The 20,269-nt window shown below is 37.6% G+C and overlaps 1 protein-coding gene across 22 annotated transcripts in view; it reads left to right on the forward strand.

Moving 5' to 3' along the window:
* The window catches only part of SLC44A5 (solute carrier family 44 member 5), a 471,569-nt gene that overhangs the window by 413,002 nt on the left and 38,298 nt on the right, over positions 1–20,269 (forward strand). For all 22 annotated transcript variants that reach the window (XM_081490175.1, XM_081490170.1, XM_081490185.1 and 19 more), the window contains 5 exons: positions 641–725; positions 11,216–11,344; positions 12,171–12,231; positions 16,499–16,622; positions 18,137–18,220. In XM_081490175.1, the coding sequence (XP_081346301.1) occupies positions 641–725; positions 11,216–11,344; positions 12,171–12,231; positions 16,499–16,622; positions 18,137–18,220 (483 nt within the window). The remainder of the gene's footprint in view (positions 1–640; positions 726–11,215; positions 11,345–12,170; positions 12,232–16,498; positions 16,623–18,136; positions 18,221–20,269) is intronic.

The following is a 20,269-nucleotide window of genomic DNA, read 5'->3' on the forward strand; positions in this document are numbered from 1 at the left end:
TGACCCAGGGATTGAACCCAGGTCTCCAGCATTGCAGGCAGATTCTTTACCATCTGAGCCACCAGGGAAGATCCCCAATAATGAATGTCAAGTTATTGCACCACTATGCCCCTGAACATAATTTTAAACAGAGAGAAAATACAACTAAATTTATCTTTTTTCAGATCATTGAAATAATACATGTTTATCTTATGAAACCCATAAAATACAAAATTATCTAAGCAAATATAATGCCATCATTCAGATATAATCATTTGTTTCTGCATATAATGTGTTATAATTGTTTTTGCAAAATTAAATCATGTTTTGATACTCTTTAGTAACCTGTTCCTAAATTCATCCATTAAATATTTTTAAACATTATTTTCAATGGCAGTATAATCTTTTACTTCATGGATGTGGAGTTCTTTATTGAACCCATACCCTGTTGATGGACAATTTGATTATTTTGACTTTTTACTATTACCAAAAGCTACTTTCAGTGTTAGGCCACTTGACGGGGATTTGGGGAATATATCGCAACTGTCTAGAGGAAATGAAACAGATTTTTAAAGGTCATGTTATATTAAAGTATACCCGATGATATGAAATGATATGAAATATTTCCACAGTCACTAAAAATATTATTTTGTTTTTTTAGGAACAAGTCCGTTTTGTTTTACTTTAACCTGCTCACCTGTACCAGTCCCTCTGTGGTGGTAAACCTACAGTGTCCTACTACACAGGTAAGGCAAAAAATATGCTTCACTGGTTTTTAGCAATTTTGAACATTCTTGGATGACAGAACTGAGAAACTCTATTTGAATTCTGGATGTGTGTGATTAATGATGAATTTATGGAAGGTGACAAGACAGAAGTATAATCTCATGTTTGTTCATATACAATAAAAACAGGGATTAATCATTTAGTATCACTAGGAACCTCAGTGATTATCTTGTCCAACCACCTATTTTTATAAGTGAATAAACTGCAGTATAGAGAAGTGGAGATATTTTTCTCATGATCAGTATTAGGAAGAATAAAGCCATCTATTGTAACTAATAAACTTCAGTTTTTCAGTGACTGAACACAATAGTTTCTTTTTGGTCATATAATAGTATAAGGCAGTGTTTGCAGTCCGTGAGCAGCTCTCTTCCAGGCTCCTTTCATTTGGTGACTCTGTCATCCCTTAAGGCCTCAGCAGCAGCAGCAACATCAAGTTGCCAGAAGGAGGCAAAAGGCTGAATAAAGCACCCCTGTTCTTAAAAGCCTTGGGTCACACATTGTATTTCTACTCAAAAACCATAAACTTATAAGTTTTAAATGTTCAACCTGAGATGCAGGAAGGAAGGAAAGAAGGAATAAAGCAATGTAATTGTGGACTGAGCAGCCTCTTGTGTACCATGAAGAAATGAAACAAGGGGCACAGATATCAATGGGCAGTTCATTCTGTTTTCTGTAGTCTGTCCATCGGTCCTCTAGAGGACTCTTCTTCCCAAGGGTGACAGCTCAGAATCCCGTGTGGTACTGAACTTCAACCCACAGTCTAGGATCTGTGGATGATGGATAGTCTCTCCATCAGGTCTTGACACTGGGAATGTACAATGGGAACAGGGCTAGGGAAGTTATAACACAAACTCCCATTCAGAAAAGAAGGGGGTGTAAGTGCACAGTGATCTTTAGTGCATAGCATGAGAACAGTCTTTTGTTCTCTTTGGATTGTGTTCTCTGAAGGAAGTTCCTTATTTGTCATCCTGTGATCCTTCGCCCAACAAACTAGAAGGTTATTTCCTGTCTGTCATCCTCAGGTCATACCACTGCTAAGCATTGGAAATATGCCCTCTTAGAGGCCACGTGGCTTTGAAACTCTTCTTTCTGTTGTACAAGTTTATCATGTCAAAGATTATTTTAACAGTCAAAGGCCTTCTCAGGTTAGGTCATGAATTTAGCAGTACAACTACCTCAAAAACTCAGTAGGATTTTGACTTATTTGCTTCCTCTTGGTTCCTTATGCAAGTAAACCACAGCTGAAGGTCTTCTCTAGAATTAAAATCTGCTTGCTTTCCTCCTCATGTCCCTCAAAGACTTTTGATATCTTATTTCCTGCTGAGATTTAAGCCATCTTGGGGTATTAACATCTTAGTTCTGTGACCACTTCTACCACAGAACCTTGTTTTTATCACAACCACTCACCCCCAAGGTCAAATCCTAGATCTTGTAAGTACCAGTAATTACCACCCTTAATTTCAAACATCACACTGTCTAATCATCTCAGTCCCTCTAATATTTCAACTCTGGTTATTCTTCTACCTCACTGGGACCTACAAACCACTGACCTGATGCCCTTCAAAATTTCCCTCAGTTCTATCACGTTTCCATCTCCTTCTTTATATGATTTAAACTCCACGGTCCCTCTTTAAAATCACTCCTTTATAGAACCCTCATACACTGTTTGTAGGAATGTAAATTGGTGCAACAGGTATGGAAAACAGTATGGAGGTTTCTTAAAAAACTAAAGATAGAACTACCGTGTGATTCAGCAATTCCACTCCTGAGTATATATCCATAGAAAACTCTTAATTTGAAAACATACATGCTCCTCAGTGTTCATAGCAGCACTGTTTACAATAGCCAACATATGGAAACAACCTAAATGTCCATTAACAGATGAATGGTTAAAGAAGATGTGGTACACACATAAAATGGAATACAACTCGGCCATAAAAAGAATGAAATAATGCTATTTGCAGCAATTAGAGGGCATTGCTTAAGTGAAATAGTCAGACAGAGAAAGATAAATAACTGTATGATATCACTTATATGCTGCTGCTGCTAAGTCGCTTCAGTCGTGTCCGACTCTTCACGACCCCATGGACTGCAGCCTACCAGGCTCCTCCGTCCATGGGATTTTCCAGGCAAGAGTACTGGAGTGGGTTGCCATTACCTTCTCCGATCACTTATATGAGGAGTCTGAAAAATGATACAAATGAATTTATTTACAAATCAGAAACAAACTCACAGACATAGAAAACAAATTTATGGTTACCAAAGAGGAAGGTAGAAGAGAGATAAATTATGAGTTTGAGACTAGCAGATATATACTACTATATATAAAATAGATAAACAGGGTTCTATATAAACAGGCTCCCTGTTTAGTACAGGCAACTATATTCAATATCTTTTAATAAAGTATAATGGAAAAATGTATATGTATATATATATATATTCACTTTGCTGTACACCAGCCAAAGCCAAAACAACACCCAGGTGTGTATGTGACTGGTGATGGAAGTAAAGTCCAATGTTGTAAATAGCAATATTGCATAGGAACCTGGAATGTTAGGTCCATGAATCAAGGCAAATCAGAAGTGGTCAAACAGGAGGTGGCAAGAGTGAACATTGACATTTTAGGAATCAGCAAACTAAAACGGACTGGAATGGGTGACTTTAACTCAGATGACCATTATATCTACTACTGTGGGCAAGAATCCCTTAAAGAAATGGGGTAGCCATTATAGTCAACAAAGAGTCCAAAATGCATACTTGGAGGCAATCTCAAAAACGACAGAATGATCTCTGTTCATTTCCAGGGCAAACCATTCAATATCATGGTAAACCAAGTCTATGCCCTGACCAGTAATGCTGAAGAAGCTAAAGTTGAACAGTTCTATGAGGACCTACAAGACCTTCAAGAACTTACACACACAAAAAAATTTCCTTTTCATTATAGGCAACTGGAATGCAAAAGTAGGAAGTCAAGAAACACCTGGAGTAACAGGCAAATTTGGCCTTGGAGTACAGAATGAAGCAGGGCAAAGGCTAATAGAACTTTGCCAAGAGAACGCACTGGTCATAGCAAACATCCTCTTCCAACAACACAAGAGAAGACTCTACACATGGATGTCACCAGATGATCAATACCGAAATCAGGTTGATTATATTCTTTGCAGCCAAAGATGGAGAAGCTCTCTGTACAGTCAGCAAAAAACAAGACCGGGAGCAGACTGTGGCTCAGATCATGAACTCCTTATTGCCAAATTCAGACTTCAACTGAAGAAAGTAGGGAATACCACTGGACCATTCAGGTATGACCTAAATCAAATCCCTTACGATTATACAATGGAAGTGAGAAATAGATTCAAGGGATTAGATCTGATAGAGTGCCTGAAGAACTCTGGACAGAGGTTCATGACATTGTACAGGAGGCAGTGATCAAGACCATCCCCAAGAAAAAGAAATGCAAAAGGGCAAAATGGTTGTCTGAGGGGGCCTTGCAAACAGCTATGAAAAGAAGAGAAGTGAAAGACAAAGGAGAAAAGGAAAGATATATCCATTTGAATGCAGAATTCCAAAGAATAGCAAGGAGAGATAAGAAAGCCTTCCTCAGTGATCCATGCAAAGAAATAGAGGAAAACAATAGAATAGGAAAGGCTAGAGATCTCTTCAAGAAACTTAAGAGATACCGAGGGAAAATTTCATGCGAAGATGGGCACAATAAAAGACAGAAATGTTATGGAACTAACAGAAGGAGAAGATATTAAGAAGAGGTGGCAAGAATACACAGAAGAACTGTACAAAAAGATCTTCACAACCCAGATAATCATGATGGTGTGGTCACTCACCTAGAGCCAGACATCCTGGGATGCGAAGTCAAGTGGGCCTCAGGAAGAATCACTACAAACAAAGTTAGTGGAGGTAATGGAATTCCAGTTGAGCTATTTCAAATCCTAAAAGATGATGCTGTGAAAGTGCTGCACTCAATATGCCAGCAAAATTGGAAAACTCAGCAGTCGCCACAAGACTTGAAAAGGTCAGTTTTCATTTCAATCCGAAAGAAAGGCAATCCCAAAGAATGCTCAAACTACCACAAAATTGTACTCATCTCACACACTAGCAAAATAATGCTCAAAATTCTCCAGGCCAGGCTTCAACAGTACGTACGTGAACCACGAACTTCCAGATGTTCAAGCTAGATTTAGAAAAGGCAGAGGAACCAGAGATCAAATTGCAACATCCATTGGATCTTCAAAAAAGAAGAGAGTTCCAGAAAAACATCTATTTCTGCTTTGTTTCCTATGCCAAAGCCTTTGACTCTGTGGATCACAATAAACTGTGGAAAATTCTGAAAGAGATGGGAATGCCAAACCACCTGACCTGCCTCCTGAGAAATCTGTATGCAGGTCAAGAAGCAACAGTTAGAACTGGACATGGAACAACAGACTGGTTCCACATTGGGAAATGAGTACATCAAGGAGATATCGTCACCCTGCTTATTTAACTTATATGCAGAGTACATCATGAGAAATGCTGGGCTGGATGAAGCATAAGCTGGAGTCAAGATTCCCGGGAGAAATATCACTAACCTCAGATATGCAGATAACATCACCCTTATGGCAGAAAGCGAGGAACTAAAGAGCCTCTTGATGAAAGTGAAAGAGCAGAGTGAAAAAGTTGGCTTAAAGCTCAACATTCAGAAACCTAAGATCATGGCATTTGGTCCCATCACTTCATGGCAAATAGATGGGAAACAGTGGAAACAGTGACATACTTAATGTTTTCGGGCTCCAAAATCAGTGCAAATGGTGACTGCAGCCATGAAATTAAAAGACGCTTGCTCCTTTGAAGAAAAGTTATGACCAACCTTGTCTAGCATATTAAAAAGCAGAGACATTATTTTGCCAACAAAGGTCCACTTAGTCAAAGCTATGGTTTTCCAATAGTCATGTATGGATGTGAGAGTTGGACTATAAGAAAGCCGAGTGCCAAAGTATTGATGCTTCTGAACTATTGTGTTGGAGATGACTCTTGAGAGTCCCTTGGACTGCAAGGAGATCCAACCAGTCAATTCTAAAGGAAATCAGTCCTGAATACTCATTGGAAGGACTGATGCCGAAGATGAAACTCCAATAGTTTGGCCACCTGACATGAAGAACTGACTCTTTGCAAACACTCTGATGCTGGGAAAGATTGAAGGCGGGAGGAGAAGGGGATGACAGAGGATGAGATGGTTGGATGGCATCACTGACTCAATGGACATGAATTTGAGTGGATTCTGGGAGTTGGTGATGGACAGGAAGGCCTGATATGCTGCAGTCCATGGGGTCGCAAAGAGTCGGACATGACTTAGCAACTGAACTGAACTATACACCAGAAACTAACAAAACATTGTAAAACAATTATGTTTCAATAAAATTTTAAAAAGAATTTTTAAATCACTCCCTTATATAAACTCTCAGTTCTTTTGCCCTGTCTCATTTAGTTGTACTTCCCTGGCAAAAACTCATTCATGACTGAATGCAGCTTTCTACCTACGCCATGCTTCAACCTAGCCAGTAGTGTGTTCTTGCAGAAAACACAGACAACAGTCCGTTAAATTGAGGACTGCTAACCTCAAGGGGCCCCTCAATGCTCTCCCTGAATCGCACAAGAGACCCTTTGTCCATTCACTAGCCACTCTGCTAGAAAACAATTTCACACCTTTTCCTCTCACCTCAAACCCCCAAGCCCTCCTTCCCAGTCTCTATCAGCCTTTGACTTGGCTTCCTATTTCACCGTGAAAATATCAGCATTCAGAAGATAACTTTTACAAGTTCCCACACTGACTTTCCTGCCATTATCTGTGTTCATGTATTTACTCTGCCTTCCCTGCTCTTCTCTGGAAGAACAGCCTGTGCACCCAAGGCCAGCCCATCTGCTTGTGCATTAGGTCTTATCTTCACTCACAAACTCCCCCACACAACTCCAGAAATCTTCCTTTATTTATCTTTTATCACCATTTTCTTTCTCTACTAAATCATCCCCATTAGTAGAAAAACATGCTGTTGTTTCTTCCACATTAAAAAGTTCTCTCCTTGATCCCATATCCTCTTCCAGTTACTGCTTCATGTCTTTGTAATAATTTATATCCAATGTGTCTGAATCCTCTCTTCTTACTTGCATTCAGGCTTTTATTCTTACTCCATTTTCTCCAAATGATACCATCGATCTCCATATATTTAAACCAATGGTAATTCTGTATCCATATTTACTTGATCCAACAGTAATGTTTAATCAATCCTCTTCCTTAAAGTACTTTCTAACACTTGGCTCCTAGGACGTAGCATTCTCTTTCCTCTTAATTCTCTGGATCCTCCCTCTCAGTATTCTTTGATGGTTTCCCCTCATCTTCCCAGCGTCTTGTAAACACTGGAGTTTCCTCCTCCACCAGGCTTAGCTCTCTTCAAAATATTTATTTACCCCTTTGGTGATCACACCTTGTCTTTTGGTTTTACTACCATCTATATACCGCCCTTCCTAGTTTATATATGTATACAAGTCTGTTTCCAGGACTCCAGTTCTTTCTATCCAATCGCCTATGTCATGTCTCTACATGGATATTTAGTTGGCATCTCAGATTTAACATGTCCAAACTCAATCCCTGAAAGTCTCTGACTTTATCCCTAAAATTGTTTCCCCACCCACAACAGTCTTTTCTTTTTCAACTAAGGCCAACTCTAAATACTATGGAATCATCCTTGATCCCTCTTATCTCTTGTACTCATATTTGAGCTGTGAGCTAATTCCTCTGGTCTCCATTCAAAATATACCCAGGGCCAAATTACTTTTAACCATCTCCTCCTCTTTTCAAGGAGCCAGTATATTGTTTCAGTAATCCCTGACTGGTCTCTCTGCCTCTATTTCTGCCCCTGCCTCCCATCCCTTAGTCCCTTCTCCACCCAGCAGCCAGTGTGATCCTGTTAAACATCAGTCACATTATATCCCTCCTTTGCTCAGGCCCCTTTCCCTCAATAGCTTCCCAGGTTACTCATATTAAAAGTCAAAGTCCTAACAGTGTTCTCCAAGGTCCTTCACTGTATGCCTGACTCCGACCACATTTGCTCTGTTTCTCCCTCTGCTCACTGCACTCAGGTCATAGTGACCATCCATTGTCTTCAAAGGATCCAAGAAAGCACCTAGACTTCGATGTTCTCCCTGCCTAGCCTCCTCTTTCTCCAGATGACTACAGTTTGATCACTAGTCTTCTTCAAGTCTCCCTCAAATATTACCTTTTCAGTGAGACCTCCCTTGACTACCTGTTTAAAATTAGAATCCCATCCTGGTTCCTTTCATCATCTGGCTTTCTTTCTAGCCTTATTTTTCTCTATAACAGCTACTACCATCTTGGGTGCTTAGTCACTCAGTCGTGTCCGACTCTTTGCTCCCCCATGGAGCCTGCCAGGCTCCTCTGTCAATGGGATTCTCCAGGCAAGAATACTTACAGCAAACAATTGTACTCATTTGTTGTTACCCATCTCTTCTTACTAGAATGTAAACTTCTTGAGGGTAGGGATTTTTATCTCTTTTGTTGACTGCTGTGTCCCCAGTGCCTAGAACAGGCTCAGAGTAGGTGACTGATAAATATTTGTTGAATTAAAGAGTAAATGAGTGAATGAGAGAATTAATATTTTACTATTCCCAGTCTGGAAATGTTTCCACTATACTATACAAATCCATCATTCTCATGATGAAACAAAAAATCCTTCCACACTATGCTTTTTGTTAAACATTTCAGTTACTAGATCCTTTCTTCATTGGAACTGTACTGTTTTAACCTTCAGTGTAACTTTCTCTCCCACTCACCAAATCCTAATTTATATTAGAGTGTTAATTGCATATGAACAGAATATGTAAAAATAATGATGAAGAACTATATTCAAGGTGCCCCTTTGTGGTAACACAAAGAATCAGAACTGAGTCAGAATATATATCAGCTGCCAGTAATGCAGAATTGCTCTCAGTCTGCCAGGTAATAATGTATCTACTGATCCAAGCCATATTTTTATGCATTATGTCTTCCGTTAACAGCGGCATGGTCCAGACATGTGTCATAAGCATTTAAAGGACAAACCTTGATCAATTAGGATATCCAACCTCAATGTGACCTTCATTTTTGGCTAATTATATGTTGATTGCTACTAATCAGCACTGTATTTATAGTGAACAAACAGGTCTGATCGAGAGAGAGAGAGTAAAGAGCAGTTGCTATATTGTTTTTTAACAGCTCATTTATGTTTGGAATGAAATTTGATGTGAGTCTCTTTAACAAGACATTTTTTAACATTTAGATTACTTTCTTTTATATGTTGCACGTTTGCTCAGTTGCTAAGCTGTGTCTGACTCTTTGAGAACCCCATGGACTGTAGCCTGCGGGTTCCTCTGTCCATGGGATTTTTTCAGGCAAGAATACTGGAGTGGATTGCCACTTCCTCCTCTAGGAGATCTTCCCGACCCAAGGATTGAACTGGCATCTCCTGCATCTCCTGCATTGGCAGGAAGATTCTTTACCACTGAGCCACCTCAGAAGTCCACATGTTACATACAACATACTTTTATGTGTGTAGTATACATTGTATGTGTGTGTATTTATAAATGCAGAAATAATCATGGCCTCAACTAAGTAGTTCCTACCATCATTTAAAGCCAGTGAAGGCATTAATACATTCAGTTTTTACTTTATAAATCCATTTAAATGTATCAAACAATGGGCTAGTTCAGTTATCTTCCAGAGTCATATAAGTAAATTGCCAAAGTGTAAATGTCTGTGAGTTAGCTCCGAAAGTTTTTTTCAGCTTAACTCCAATCAGAGTAAACTTTGGATATTTGCATTGACAACGACCTCAGTCTTCTTCCCCAAAATGTGAGCATGTTAGATGTTGTGAATGTCTGTCAACAGTTCTTCAGTTTTCATAGAAAGAGATCTGCGAGACTTTCATTATTTCCTCCAGATGTGCATGAATGTGTATATGTACTTGTGTGTGTGTGTGTGTGTGCACAAGTATGTAGGAGAGACTAAGAAACAAAATACATCTGGAAGTGTGAACATGGAGATGGGTTGTTTACCTTTTAGAAACTTCTAAAAGAAGTTAGAATGCTGCTGCTACAAAACAATATTAACTGTGAGATTTGAGGTACCCATTTAGTTATCCACCTACTACCTTAGCTGTGGGATTGATACCAAATGTCCTCACGTAGCAGAAACATGACCAAAAGATAGGAAAGAGATATTAGCTTAGCAGCTGTGTTTTTACTTAATTGCCAATGGGGGCTGAGCTATACAATCTGGCCAGTGAGAATAGTTACCACAATACAGTAGGGAGATGGAGCAAGTCAGAGCTGAGAGGGCTTCCATAAGGAGGAACTGAAGGTAGAGGAGAGAATGTTCAAGAATTGACTGCAACTCTCATGACATCATGTGATCCTTGGTTTTTTATTATATACAAAAGCAAAACAAACAGAGTGCCTCCTCCCTGATTGTGTTTTCTCTCTGTGGAGTTACTAATTGGATTGCAGTCACTCCACAGGAGCTCTGTGAACTAGCACAGTGATCTGATTTGGCATTAATAGGCCCCTAAAGTTCATTAAAGATAATTACATCAGTGACCTCTCTGCCCACACTTGACTGGCATTGCTAAAAGACAATAATAATGATTGATTACCACAAATATCCCTAATTTTGTTAGTTTCTTATGGTGATAAGCCCCCCAATTATGTTCTGAGAATTCACTGGTTTTGATAGTTCTTAGTGGCATAAGTTATCAATGTTTGGAGCATTTTAAATTACCATTCTATTCATAGATAGGAAAGAAAGCAAGATTCTAACCCTGAAAATGTATAAACTACACAGGCAAAATTAATCTCAGATTAAACTCATCTACTAATTCAGAAAATCATTAAAAATCTCATTAAAAGTTCATCTCTGTCCTGTGAATGATGTCACATCTACAAGTGATAAAATTGCACACACACATACGAACACCTGTAAAACTGGTAAAAACTGAGTAAGGTTAGTGGATTGTAACAATACCAATTTCCTGGTTGTGATATTGTGCTATGGTTATGCGAATTATTACCATTGGACAAAACTGGGTGAAAAGTATGTAGAATTTATTATTTTTACAGCTGTGTGAAGATCTACAACTATATCAAATCAGAAGTTAAAGATAATTTTGCCATTGTATAGTATCTTATTGTTTTAATAGCACATTAGCATTCAAGGGCAAGGAGTAGAAGTTGATAGCTGGTACATGAAATTTAATTTTTTACAATGTGTTTAGAAAATTGATTTAACTTTCTTAGATGGAAAATGGTGTTTTGCTTTTTTATTATGATGGGTAATTTAGAAGTCTGACCTTGTAGATAATTCCTTGGTTTGTTCAGTTCAATTCAATTCCTACCACTGTGTTTCTTTATTTCACAGATCTGTGTCTCCAAGTGCCCAGAAAGATTTTTAACTTACATGGAAATACAATTTAAGTACAAAAATGACAGTGAATACTGGACATACTACAGCCAGTTCTGCCGGACTACTTTTCTTAAGCCTGCGGAGGTATGTGTGTTTAAGCTTAAAACTAGAGAAGAATTTGTCTTGTTTCAATCTCAAGTATAATGTATTTGTAACTGGACAAGTTCCAAAATTTTCTAGGAAATGATTACTAATGTTACCATTTCATTAAAGCACAAATGCCCATATATATGTACAAACATAACACAATTTAGAGCATATCATTTTGTAGACTTGGGGTGTTATACAGGACTGTTAGGTCTGGTAAGTTAGTATCAACTATTTCCTGACACCAACAGATTCTCCACTTGGATGGATTTTTTTTGCTGTCAAGACCTAGGAGCTAAATGTCATTTGCGGTCACCATTTCATTAATGTGGTGATAAAGCTCCATGGCTACAGGGTAACAAGAACTTTACTTCCAAACCTGGTTTGATAATTACTCATTTGAAAAAAATCCCCAAACACTATCTAGACTTAAGATTTATAAGGGAATTCTACAGCCTTATTATGTTAATTAGTTGTGATGGCTTCTAAATTAGAGGAGATATCATATTTCCAGGAAAAAAGTAAAGCATTAGACTGAGGATATAACTAAGACAAAGATACACACCTTCAAAGATTTACCTTGGTTTCAGCATGTCTGACTTTATTATTGTTGATTCAATTGAACTACAGTTAGGATATTTAAGAGTGTTTGTCAAACAAGTATGTGTGTATGATAATCTTACAATTACTCTTACTAGGGGAGTAATTTGAAATTAGGAGATTATTAGGGAATTGCATTTTTAAAGGATACAATTTATATATTGAGTAAGATGCGTCATCACATAGTCTTTGAAATGTTAACACACTCTTCCTTCAATTTTAGACTCTCTCACAAGTTTTACTGGATAATGATTGTCCATCAGCGATTTATCCAAGCAAACCTTGTAAGTGGTTATTATTTTACATCAGAAACACAGGATCTACCAAGAAGTTATTTAATTCAGTTCCCTTATTTTACAATTGACAAAACTGAGGCTGAGAATGGTCCTATGACTGGCCCAGAGTCGCAGAGTTAATTGAGAAGAAAGCGAAAGCTACAAAGCCCATTCTTCTGACTTCAGCCCAGGGTGTTCCCCAGGAGCTTGGTGAGGTTTTAGGTTTGGTGGCATAAACGCACACAGAAAAATTTGAAAATTGAATATTGAAAGTTCAGTAGGCTTGATTCTTTGCTACTCTAAGAACACATATGATCCACACACAGACATACCCTAACACACCTACCCCTGAATTCGGCCAAAAATTTGTTGAAAAATTGCTTGGGGATTGAAAATGGGCTATATATTTGTCTTTATAATTTTTGTCTTTATAATTTAAAACATGCAATATTTATATGTCTCCTGAATGAACTGAAATTGTATTTCTTTAAAATTTATAAACTTAAACCCTGTTTAGGAGAAAATGAGATAATCGTTCATTTTCCTTTCTTAAACATACAATTCTAACTACAGGTTAAAAAGCTTTACATGAATATATCCATCACAATGTTATTCAAAAGAACCAAAAAAAAAAAAAGAAAAAAGAAAAGGAAATATTCTAATATCCAAAAGCAAGAATATACTGAAATAAATTATGATGCATTTATTAAATGAAATATTTTAGAATTTTTGCATATGATAAGTATTGTTTATGTTACAATTTTTAAAAAATGAAAAATACTATATGCATTGTAATGACAAGCCTGTATAAATGAAAATGAATAAACAAAAAAATATTCAAAGAAAAAGATTGAAGAGAAATATGCCAAAATATTAAGTAATTAGCTGGAATCAAGATTGATGGGAGAAATATTAATAACCTCAGATATGCAGATGACACCACACTTATGGCAGAAAGTGAAGAAGAATTAAAGAGCCTCTTGATGAAAGTGAAAGAGGAGAGTGAAAAAGTTGGCTTAAAACTCAGCATTCAGAAAACTAAGATCATGGCATCCGGTCCTATCACTTCATGACAAATAGATGCGGAAACAGTGGAAACAGTGACAGAGTTTATTTTTTTGAGCTCCAAAATCACTGCAGATGGTGACTGCAGCCATGGAATTAAAAGACGCTTGCTCCTTTGAAGAAAAGTTATGACCAATCTAGACAGCATATTAAAAAGCAGAGACATTACTTTGCCAACAAAGGTCCATCTAGTCAAAGCTATGGTTTTTCCAGTAGTCATGTATGGATGTGAGAGTTGGGCTATAAAGAAAGCTGAGCGCCGAAGAATTGATGCTTTTGAACTGTGGTGCTGGAGAAGACTCTTTGAGAGTGCCTTGGACAGCAAAGAGATCCAACCAGTCCATCCTAAAGGTATTCAGTCCTGAATATTCATTGGAAGGACTGAAGCTGAAGCTGAAACTCCAATAGTTTGGCCACCTGATGCGAAGAACTGACTCATTTGAAAAGACCCTGATGCTGGGAAAGATTGAAGGCGGGAGGAGAAGGGGACAACAGAGGATGAGATGGTTGGATGGCATCATTGACTCAATGGACATGAGTTTGAGCAAGCTCCGGGAGTTGGTGGTGGACAGGGAAGCCTGGTGTGCTGCAGTCCATGGGGTCACAAAGAGTTGGACACGAGTGAGCAACTGAACTGAACTGATTTTGGAGAGAGCAAAACTATGGCCATTTTCTGTCTTCTTTCTTCTTTTTTCTATATCTGTTTTCCACAATGAGTACGTATTTCTTTTAAAATGGAAGAAAGATAATAGTCATCAGTTTGAGTAGAAAGTCAAGGTACCATTGAGTTAGCAACCATCAAACACAGTGTCTTACATGCTCCCTTCATTCTTCTCTGGATCATTAAAGACCCTCCATCAAAGTTGTGGGTCTGGCAAGCAACTGCATTTAACCAGCATTCCCTGAGCAATAGTGTCTGTAGTTAAGAACAGTGTTATAGATTTTTATGCAAAACGGTAAAAATTAATCATTAGTCCCTGAAGATACATTAGGTATATAAGATATAGTCCCTGCCTTTACAGTTATAGTTTGTTTAGATCACACAATATAAAATGTACTTTGGGGATGTTGTTGTTTAATTTCTAAGTCATGTCTGACTCTTTTGCAACTCCATGGACTGTAGCCCACCAGGTTCCTTTGTCCATGGAATTCTCCAGGCCAGAATACTGGAGTAGGTAGCCTTTCCCTTCTCCAGGGGATCTTCCCAACCCAAGGGTCAAACCCAGGTCTCCCACATTACCGGTGGATTCTTTACCAACTGTGCCATCAGGGAGTCTAAGAATACTGGAATGGGTTGCCATTTCCTTCTCCAGGGGATCTTCTTGACCCCGGGATTGAACCCACATCTCCTGCATTGCCAGGCAGATTCTTTACCAGTGAGCCACCAGGGAAGCCCTCATTGGGGACACAAAAATGAATAAGACACAGTCCTTCAAAGTCTAGTGAAGGAAACATTGAGATCAATTTGTATCCCCCCAATAGAGAATTAAATATAGTACTTGAAACAATGTTATGCAGCTAACAGAATTCACTCATTAAAGATTTTATAAATGGAAATAAGTAATAACAAAAGAAACAAGAGACAATATCACATATACTGCATAGTTAATTACTCTCAACAAAAAAATGTATACGGAAGAAAGACTGGAAGGAAATGCACCAAAATGTTAATATAGTTCACTGTAGCTGGTAAAACTATGTACAGTTTTGTGTCTTGTTTCAAGAATTTTTCTCTACTTTCCAAAAATATAATGAGCATATTTAGTAATTAAAGGTAACAGACTAGATGAGTTACTGTCCAGAAATACTACATAGAACAAGTTTGGGAGGTTCTGTAGATGGGATCAGTCATATTGAAGAAGCAAAAAGAAAAGGAGTACACAAAAAGGCAGAAGAAGGAGAGAACCTGGGCCTGTGAGCCAAGGGAAGAGAGTTATAAAGGGCAGGGGTTGTCTCCTGTGTCAAAGACTCATTCAACAGAAAAATTTAACTCATTCAACAGCAAAGATTTACTGAGTTCCATTATGTACAAAGCACTGCGCTAGATAATGGGTTTCAGCAGGATGAAGTAAAAAGTATTTGGAAGTTTTGGCAATTAGGGGGTCATTGGACTCGCTGGGAGGACAGTTTCCATGGCAAGGTGAAGGCAGAAATATGGTTGGATTGAGAGGGAATAGAATCATCTGGTAGAGACTATGTCAAATTTGCCGGGGGGGAGCAGGACAAAGAGAGAATACTGAACAGTCATCCCTATTACAGATGCTACAGAAGATGAAGGTGAGTAGACAAACTGATATTAAAGCAAGATAAGTCAGGAAAAGCTTTATGAAGACATAGTTCTTTCTCTATATCAACTGCTTTCATATTTTCAGGTTTAAACTGAATATCAACCCCTGAAAATCTGTAATACTTCTTGTAAAAAAATATAAAGATAAACCATTCCTGATTCTTCCTCTTTCTTCCTTTAAAATTGAGGTTTTAAAACATTTTTAGTAATAGAGATTTGTAGAGAAGCAAAGATTCTGTTGAATTAAAAACAAGTACATAAAAAAAAAAAGTACATAAAAGACTGAATGACAAACTCTCAGAAATCATGCTAGTTGACAAAGTATGGGCCATTTTTGATGGCTTTATATTTCCATTTCCAGCCCCTCTAAAAAACTGATAAATGAAAAAGCTGGAAGAGAGACAAATTATTAACATTTTATAAATAAAAATTTGGTTATCTTAGTAGCCTAAAGTTTGAGCTGATGCTTATTTCTCAAAGAATTATTCACTAAACTCTGGTTTTCAAGGTTTCACTCAAGGAATATCTAAGAATTTTAAAAAAAATAACAAAACTAAATTCATCTAATAATTCAAGTAAATATAGCCTTTTTATTAAGATGTGTTGAGTATGAGAGCGAGGTTGTCAGTATTATTCTTATAAAATCTGTGCTATGTGTCCTGCTTATGGCTACTTAATAAATATACCATGTATGAAATAATCAAGTTTAAATGTAGCTTCAGATTATGATTGTATTTACTTCCCATGTCTGTCTTAGAATCATCAAAAAATCTGATTATCAAGTAATGGGAAGTTATCTATACTGAGCAAGTTATATAGTGTCTAGCAAGCAAGCATTTGATTATAAATAACAGAAAGCTAAAGAAAGAGAGGATATCATAAAGAAAGAAAAGTGATTATCATAATTTTAATTTATTTTTACAGTTCTCCAGAGATGTTTCCCAGACTTCTCTACTAAAAATGGCACTTTAACAGTAGGAAATAAGACAGTGTTTGATGATGGAAGTGGAAAGACAAGAAATGCTGCAGAACTCAGAACAGCTGCAAAGTATGTTGATCACATCCCCATTTTCAATTTTTATGCACCCCATTATTATCCCTGAACTGAAGCTTTGTTAGGTTAAGGGTTATAGAGGAAAAATTATGTGTTATTCTGAAATATTCATGTCACTGTGGATTGGAGACGTTGGTATGTGTTCGTTGAGAATACCAAAGGAAAAAGCAGAATGAATTTGAAAGAACAATTATGTTTTTCAAAATGGTTAAGTCTTTCATCATCAACAGGTACATAAATGAGACATCAGGAAACATATTGAGACATCTTAATATAATTTACTTTTGAATGAGCATAATTTAAAAAGCCCATGATTTTTTAAAGCATCATTTAAAAAAAAAAAAGACTGAAATAATAAAGCTGCCAGCTGTTTTAAATGGAAGGGAGCCTTAAGAAAGGTGAAATAACCATGATGCTGCTGTGTTGAATTTCTTTTAATACTTACAATGAAATAAATTTTCTGTTTCTCTTGGCTGTATGCATCATGGCATTCCACGTTATTTGGAAATATAATTTCCTCATGCACACAGATGTGTGTATACAAATTTAAACACACAGTATCATTGCATAGCTCAGTTGTTAAATTTAAAATTAAAAATATATTGCAAAAATGTATTGTTCTAATAGTACAATTCCATTGATAAAATTTTGAAGTAAGCACACGTGTGCTAAGTTGCTTCAGTTGTGTCTGACTCTTTGCAACCCTATGGACTGTAGCCTGCCAGGTTCCTCTGTCCATGGGATTCTCCAGGCACAAATACTGGAGTGGGTTGCCATGGCCACCTCCAGGGAATCTTCCTAATACAGGGATCGAACTCACATCTCTTATGTCTCCTTCACTGGCAGGCAGGTTCTTCACCACTAGTGCCACCTGGGAAACCCAACTAAATTAAATTACACTATGATGCATATATATATGGTACAGCTAAGTAAACTGGGAAATTATAATCACAAAAGTCAGAATTATGGTTATTTTAGGGGAAGGGAGAGGTATTGTAATTGGAGCACATGGGGGAAAGGAATGACTGTGTTGCACTGACTAAGTGTGTTCACTTTGATAATCCATCCAACTGGATGCTAATGATTTGTGTCCTTTTCTGCATGTGCCTCTTTGTGCTTTCTGCTACAGAGTGTCAGAAGAAGCAGAAACTAAATATCATATTCACTCTTAGCTCTATGGATTTTATAAGTTAGAAGCTGATCTTATTTAAATTCATGTCTTATATTGAGGTCTCTGCAACACTGAGGGCATGTTGCATATATTGGAAAAATGTCGTTTACCACTCTTGAAAGCAATGCTTCCTCTGTCTGTAGCTGTAGCTACCTTTGTAGGTTCACCAAAGTGACACCTCATGTATTACTGTGGCTAGCAAAAGGGTCACTAGTGATAAATGGTTTCTAAAAATATGCTTAGAACATCAGCTTCCAAGTCCCTTTTATCATAACAAGAACATTTCTCTTTAGTGGTAGTCAAAAAATAATTGATTTTTTTTCTTCTTTGAATTCAGTGGTATCAATAAAGCCCTTGATGCAAGGGCAATTGGAATGAAGGTGTTTGAAGACTATGTAACAACATGGTATTGGATTCTCATGTAAGTGAAAACATAAGTGTTTTGTCTCCAGCCCCATTCTAAGTTTATCTTTGTAGAATTTCTTTCATCAGATTCCCCATTCATATTCATGAATGAGAGATTGACTCAGATTTCAGTTCCTGTCAGTTTCTTTTTCAGACAGAGTGAAGAGCCAAAAATATTTGGAAATCTGCCCAATATTAGCAGAAAGTTATAAGAATGTAAATTTTAATTTTACTCATTAAATTGCTAGTAAGAGTATTCATATATTTCAAGTCCCATGGGGCCTCACTGTGGTATGTATGTGCCTTTCACCACGTATAACATTTGTCCTTCCCTTGATCTCCAAAGGATCATTCTTATTTTTTAATGCAGCCCTTCCACATAATGTTTGTTATCATCATCATCAAACTCACTCTACTTATGAAAAGCTGAAAAAGATATATGAAGGGAGGAAGAGGTTTTAAATTTTCAGACTTAAGATTTGCATTTCTGAAACATAAAGGAAAATGTAGTCAGTCTTCCAGAGCAGGTCCATGTGTTTGATATCCCTAAGGCTGTCATTACTATCTGGCTTTTGTGTCACCTTCTTGTACCTTACGGAGAAGGCAATGGCACTCCACTCCAGTCCTCTTGCCTGGAAAATCCCATGGACGGCGGAGCCTGGTAGGCTGCAGTCCATGGGGTCGCTAAGAGTCAGACACGATTGAGCAACTTCACTTTCACTTTTCACTTTCATGCATTGGAGAAGGAAATGGCAACCCACTCCAGTGTTCTTGCCTTGAGAATCCCAGGGATGGGGGAGCCTGGTGGGCTGCCATCTATGGGGTCGCACAGAGTTGGACACGACTGAGGTGACTTAGCAGCTTGTTACCTTAAGTACCTTAAAGGCATCTATGACTCCCTAGTAATCAAAGAATAAAGTGGAAACTTCTTCAGATACTTACAGGAACTCTTACAACCTATCCAACTTACTTTCCCAGATTTATCTCCATCCATGTTTCTTGATTAACCCTATATTCTAAACACAGCAAATAGCATACCCATTCTCAGACCATCACACCCTTGTGTTTTTGCACATTCTCTTCTCTTTCCTAGAATATCCTCCCTTGTTCCCTGGGAAATTTCATCTCATTATTTAAAATCAGCTTTTGTGTCACTTACGATGTCTTCTTAACTTCCCTAGATACAGTAAATTACTTGCACCTCTGTGTTCCTCATTCATTGTGTGTGTGTGTATATATACGTGTGTACATACATATGTGTAAACACACATATCTATCTTCTATATAGCACCTACCATCTTGTGTTTTATTTGCCTGTCTCTTTCCCTCTGATAAACTATGAAATCTTACTATGGTAACTATGTCTAACCTGTCTTTGTTTTCCAGAGTCCTAGTATGGTTCTTGGACTGTAGAGAATCGTAGAAAATGTGGGTTTAAGAAACAGTTATAAAAGTACTAGGGGGAAAAGATAGATATATTTAAGTAAGGTGCTTAATAAAGTCAAAATTGTATTGTGTGTAAAATACTAGGGAGTAGTTTTTAGAGCTATAAAACTAGATAGTTTTATGAGGTTTTACATTGTTATGCTTTATCTTAAACAGAGTAATTATTTTCAGTGTGTATTTCAGGGTATATCTCCATCGCAGAGATTGTAGTTTCTACTTGACGGGAAACTGGTGCCCCTGTTGTCAGACCTGAATATCACTAGATAATTTCTGTATCTTCTTTATTTTGGCTTTTCTACTCTCACCTGAGAAAGGTATAATTTATAATAGATTCTCCTGCCCTCCTCACACACACTGAAATAGTCTCTACCCAAGGACTAAACACTAGAGCATAAACACCTTCCTTTATTATCAGCTCTTCTGTTCTCATCTGTTTCACACATATGGGAGAATGCCGCTGAAGCATGTAAATTATCATATGTGAAACAAATCACCAGTCCAGGTTCGATGCATGATACAGGGTGCTCGGGGCTGGTGTACCGGGATGACCTGGAGGGATGGGATGGGGAGGGAGGTGGAAAGGGGGTTCTGGAAGGGGAACACATGTACACCCATGGTG

This window comes from Giraffa tippelskirchi, chromosome 5 (genome assembly GCF_054371585.1).
Source record: "Giraffa tippelskirchi isolate mGirTip1 chromosome 5, T2T-mGirTip1v1.2.pri, whole genome shotgun sequence".
NCBI classification, from domain to species: domain Eukaryota; kingdom Metazoa; phylum Chordata; class Mammalia; order Artiodactyla; family Giraffidae; genus Giraffa; species Giraffa tippelskirchi.